Below are 5,722 nucleotides of genomic sequence, written 5' to 3' on the forward strand. Positions count from 1 at the left end.
TAATAAGCACAAAGAGTGTTCTGCACAAAGTGTAAATACTCTTGTCACTATAGCAATGTGAAAGGTACGTAAACATAACTACTAACTTAAAAAATACCCCATACACACGGACATGTATGTACAAGTGTTGTAATTGCAGCTATAGAATTGTGTTCATCCTTATTTTGTGTTTCAGGAGGATGTTTGAGTACACATGACTTTTCACAAATACAGTTCAGCATTACTGCACACCAGGCAGTTGTGTTAAAGAAATATGGAGGGGAAAAAAAAAGGCAAGAGCAAATTTACTCTTATTGATTTTATTATACTATTTCTAACTGGGAAGCAAATAATACTACATAAGTTGCATGACCACATTTTAGGAACACTTTATAAAATATGGATACTGGATACATGAATATCGTTTGCACATTGTTTATAAAATGTATAGAAGTAAACTGGATCCAACTTTTTCTCTTTATTCCTGAAAGCACAGACAGATTTTCTGAGTCTGCCAGTCAAACAGAGCTGACGGTTTATGGATGCTTCAGACTTATCAGTCCAACTTGCATTTCCTATCCAGCAACAGGCACCAAGACGCGCAGGGCATGAAAGTAATGTTCGTTAACATCATCGCTCCTGTGCAGCAAGTGACAGTTTCCAATTTACCAGGCTGCTCTCAGTCTCTGCCCAGGTAAGACAGAAAGACGAACGTGTCCCTGTATATTCCTCTTTTTCCAGAGACAGTTTCTCAGCTCTGGACGTTTGCATCTTTCTGGAGTCTTTGGAAGTGGAATTATTAATTTTCTTACTTTCTTTTTTTTTTAATGTTTTTTTTTTCTCTTTCCTGAAATAGGCCCTGACCTGAAAGATCCCCGCGGCCACCTCGGGGAAGGGAGCAGGACCCCTCGGTGCCGGTGAGACCGGCTCCGCACCAGGCTGCGCCCCGGCCCCGCCGGACACTCCCGCCGGGGCGGCAACCGGTGCCCCCGCTCAAAAGCGGGAGGGGGAGGCGGGGCTTGCGGAAGGGGTGCTTGTCCAGGAGTACCCTAAGGGGGAACAAGTAGGGATATCCCGGCAGAGGAGAGCAGGAGCAGAGAACTGACCCGCAGGTGAACATCCCAAGGGCATCCGTGTACTCACCCAAACTTCCACGGGTCTCCGACGCTCACTCTGCATCGACTCGTCCCTCTATGAACCTGGCCCGCCCGCTCCCGAGGAAAAAGGCAGAAGAGAGATAACTGCCCTGCCCTGGCGCCCTGCAACGAGGGGGAGTTTTGTGGAGTTGCTGGGGGGGGTCCCTGTCCCGAGGCGGCCGGATCCAGAAGGCTTAGGAAAAGGGGGCAGGCGGAGACTGGCTTTAGGGCTTTCCATAAAGTGGGCTTACAGTAGGGATAATAATTTAAAAAGTCGGGCTGCGGAGCGGCAACGCCAGGACCCGTGGGCTGGGTGCTGGAGCGGACAAAGCATCGCCGCTGCCGCCCCGCCCGAGGCGAGGGGAGACGGGACGCCCTGGGCGGCTCCGGCTCCGATGCGCGGGGGCTGTCTGTCTGTCTACACTAACTACGTAGGCATAATATGCATATGTAAATAAATATGCCTCGGTATGTATATGCACATATACATGGGAAAAGGTTAAATGTCACCAACCAGGCCTCGGGAGACCCTGTAGACAAGGGTCCCTCCCGTGGGGGACCCCCTCCCCTCCACCGGCGGGACACTGCATGCTCACGGGGGTATGTGTCCCCCTGCCGCTTCTCCCCCCACCCCCCCTCCCCCGGTTCAAGTGCCCCAACCCGGGGTCTCCGTGCGGGGGACAACCTCACCGCTCCGCCGGCAGCGGGCGGCGGTGGCTGCCGGGCCCGCGGGGTCGGTGCGGTCTCTCCGGGCGGCGGAGGGCGCATCTCCTCCGTCCATCGCCGCCGCCGCCGACATGAAAGGGCTCGGCGGGGGGTGGGGGGTGGGGGGGATTGATTATTATTAATGACATTAATATAACTGCGATGTCCGCGGTGGGGATTGGCTGGCTGGGCTGCCCGCTGAGCCCGCTGCAGCCAATGGGAGGGCCGGGACGTAGAGCGGCCAAGCCCCCACCCCCACACCCCACTCCCCGTCTGCGGCCCGTGCGGCGGGGCCGGCGCTGCCGCCCCCCCCGCGCCGGGATTTGCTCCCTAATTGACCTAAATAAGGAGCTCGTGAGTGGCAGCCCCGGGGCGGTGCACGCACACGCACACCCCGCACAGCACACACGCACACATACACACACACACACACACACACGCGCACACACGCACGCCCAGGCACCGGCAGCGCCCGGCCCCGCCGCGCTCCGCGCCCTGCGCTTCCCCTGCGGAAATCCCATTTGCCGCCGCGCTCCTCCAATCGCAGGATTCCCCCTCTCGTGCCCAGCGTTTAACTCGCATGACATTTTTATTTCGTTATTATCGTTTTCGCGCAGAATCTGGCGCCTCCGATGGGTTGTCGGGTTGCTTTTTTTTTTTCCTTCCCCGTTCCCTTCCCCTCCTCCCCCTCCCCCCTCCCCTCCTAGCTTGCAGGAAATGATGGCAAACCGCGATCTGAAATGATTACTCCGGAAAAAAACCCTTTTATACCAGGAGAGCATCCACGGGGCTAGGCAGAGGCAGGAGGCGGCCGCGGGGCAGCGGGGAGCCGAGGAGCCAGCCGCCGGCGGAGCCGGGACCCCCCTCCCGCAGGTCTCTCCGACGATGCCGGACGAAGCCACGGAAAACGCCGGCTCCACCTCCGCCCGCGTCTCGTCCTTCTTCATCGAGGACCTGCTGGGCACCGAGGGCACGGCGGGCGGCGGGGCGCGGCGGGCGGCGGGCGGCGGCGGCGGCGGGGCTCCGCGCTGCGGGCCGCGCTCCCCGCTGCGCCTCGGCGCCCCGGGCTGTCCCCTCCGCGACGCCGCCGTCGGCTGGTACCGCCGAGCCCACGCCGCTTTCCTGGGCTGCGCCAGCCCCGACAGTAAGTCGCCTTTCCCAATCCCTAATCGCCGGGCCCGGCTGGGGCTGGGGGGTGGGGGGGTGTCTCTGCGCTCCCGCTGCGGGAGGTGGGGGGGGGTCCGGTGCCTCCGCGGCCCCGGGGGTCAGCGCCGAGGGGGATGCTCGGGGTGTCCCCCGCAAGCCCTCTCCCTGCCTCCCCGTTTTCGGCCGCCCAGGGCAAATCTCCGGAAATGCTCGCGGTGTGTCAGGCACCTGGAGCCTCCGCCCCGCCGCCCAAAATGTAAACAGTTGGGGTTGTTGGCTCGCTCGGGGATTTTTTTTTCTTTCTTTTTTTTTCCCGTCCTTTTCTCTTTTTTCTCTTTTTTTTTTTTTTTAAGAGGTAGGTCTGGCTTTTGGATTTTTTTTTTTTTTTTGACGCCCCAGCGAGCCGGAAAGCTGGGAGCACCATCCCTAGCAGCGCAGCGGAGAGTTTGGCAAAGCGGGGGAGCAGCTGGGCTCGGTCCCCTGCGCCCCGGCCTCCCCTTCCCGCAGAGCCGGCCCCGCTGCCCGCCTCCTCCTCCCGCAGCCCGGCGGGGACGGGCAGCGGCCTGGCACGGCGGGGACCCAGCCGGAAAGGACGCTGGAGGAAAAGCCTGGGTTCAGGGGTAGAAATTAACATCTGAAAAAGTTTATGAGCTGCGATCAGTGGTTATTTTTATCCTGATAGAAAAAATATTGTCCCTCGGCGCATCTCTTTGATTCTATACGAGCCTGTAGAGTTCGCACGATTGCTCAATAAGGAAAAGAGGCGTGATTTGTAATCCAAAGAGTTTTTCTTTGCAGTGATGGGTTTATTAATATTTTTAATTTCTCTGGAAAGTACATCTAGAAACAGAAAACGCCTTCTGAAACAACAGCCTTATTTTCCTCACTTTTTGTTTTTCTTTTACTTATTTTCCTCTTTTCCATAAAGAGTAGGAAATATTTTTCCCCCCATTAAAATTGCAAATAAAAAGCACAATGTTGGAAACTCCACGGAGACACGCCGGGAGGCAACGTCCCGATATTAGAATAGCTGACGCTGTCCATTTGGTTTATTAAGTTCAGGATAACGTGAAGAGAAAACAGTTCTTTCTTACCTCCCTTTATATACACACACACACATATACTTACACATGTACTTGTAAGTATATGCGTATACGTATGTGTGTAAATATTTTTGTGTATGCATATGTGTGTAAATGTATATCTGTGTGTATAAATAAGAGTACACATGTATCCATATGTGTACATCCATATATGAAAAAGTATATATATTTCTATGCATATAGGTGTGTGTATACATATAAATGTACACTGGTATGTGTACTAAACATATATCTAGAAGTATATCTATCATTTATATATATGTGTGTGTGCTCTTCGGTATGTGTATATACTTAGGTGTGTATATGCACACGCACGTACATAGATAAGTATATGTATATATACATGAAGTATAATTTATGCTCTTCTGTATATGTATGAGTGTGTGTATATACTCACAGACATTTGGGAGTTTATCACGAGACAGAGCAGTGGTAGGGACCTTTGCCCAGGCTCCTCGCCCATCGGGCCACTCCGGCGCCCTGCCCTTTCTCCCTCCGCAGCAGCCTCCTTTCCCCTCCCGGTGAGCGGGGCGAGGGGCAGGCGATGCTCCTCGCGTCGTCCCCCGCCTCCCCGCTCCCCGGAGCGGCCTCCCCACCTCCCAGCGCTCTGCCTCTCTCCGCAGCCAGCGACCGGGACTCGCCCGAGCTGCCCGAGGAGCCGGCGGAGCGGGCGGGCGGCGGCGGGCGGGCAGCGACGCGGGGCCCGGCGGGCGGGCGGCCGGTGCCGGGCGGCCGGGAAGAGGAGGAGGAGCGCGGCGAGGAACCGGGAGAGCCGGAGCAACGCGCCGCCGGCCGCAAGAAGAAGACGCGCACGGTGTTCAGCCGCAGCCAGGTCTTCCAGCTGGAGTCCACCTTCGACGTGAAGCGCTACCTGAGCAGCTCGGAGCGGGCCGGGCTGGCCGCCTCGCTGCACCTCACCGAGACCCAGGTGAAGATCTGGTTCCAGAACCGCCGCAACAAGTGGAAGCGGCAGCTGGCCGCCGACCTGGAGGCGGCCAACCTCTCCCACGCCGCCCAAAGGATAGTGCGGGTCCCCATTTTGTACCACGAGAACTCGCCGGCGAGCGCCTTGGGCTTCACCCTGCCCCACATGTCTCCCCCCTTGGTGGGCTTCTCCAGCGGCGTCAGCTACCCCCTGGGCACCTTCCCCGCCGCCTCCCTCCCTTTCCTACGGTCGCAGATGACAGGACTCGTCTGAGCGCTCACCTGTGCCGGGACCGCAGCCCCCTCGCCCCCTCCCCCGGCTTCCAGCTCCACCCCCCTTCCTCCCCGGACTTTTTGTTTCCAACTTACACGTTTCTCGATTTTCTGCTTTTTGACTTTTTTTTTTTTTTTTTTTTAAACGTGCAATAAACTTACTTTGGGGGTTAACTCGGAGCAACGCGCAGCAGCCGGAGGGAACCGAAAGGACTACGAGAACCCCAGCCATGAGCCGGGAGCGGGTCGGAGGGGCTCCCCCCGCCGCGCATCCAAAGAAAATGCAGCCCGGTGGCAGCGGCGAAGCCCCCACCGCCGCCTCGGCCCCGGGGTGACACAGACCGGCGTTTTCCAGGGGGCAGCAGCCCCCTAGACCTTCCTTCCCCGCCCTCGCAGAGCTGCGGAGCGTGAGACGAATGTACGGAAGGGTCCGGGGCGCTTCCCGGCCCCGCCGCC

General features: G+C 57.4%; 1 protein-coding gene across 1 annotated transcript; it reads left to right on the plus strand.

Annotated features, from left to right (window-relative positions):
* The first annotated feature begins 2,690 nt into the window (after positions 1–2,690).
* LOC141743943 (homeobox protein HMX1) lies at positions 2,691–5,411 on the plus strand. Its single transcript, XM_074589024.1, has 2 exons — positions 2,691–2,964; positions 4,693–5,411. Exons 1-2 carry the CDS (start codon positions 2,706–2,708, stop codon positions 5,265–5,267), a joined length of 834 nt encoding a protein of 277 aa, XP_074445125.1. The 5' UTR covers positions 2,691–2,705; the 3' UTR covers positions 5,268–5,411.
* The last annotated feature ends 311 nt before the right edge of the window (positions 5,412–5,722 follow it).

This window comes from Larus michahellis, chromosome 5, assembly GCF_964199755.1.
Source record: "Larus michahellis chromosome 5, bLarMic1.1, whole genome shotgun sequence".
NCBI classification, from domain to species: domain Eukaryota; kingdom Metazoa; phylum Chordata; class Aves; order Charadriiformes; family Laridae; genus Larus; species Larus michahellis.

Coding starts and splice junctions, on each gene's coding strand:
- LOC141743943 (XM_074589024.1), top strand. CDS start 2,706: ATGCCGGACGAAGCCACGGAAAACGCCGGCTCCACCTCCGCCCGCGTC. Junction 2,965..4,692: donor GGGCTGCGCCAGCCCCGACA/GTAAGTCGCCTT, acceptor CTCTCTCCGCAG/CCAGCGACCGGGACTCGCCC.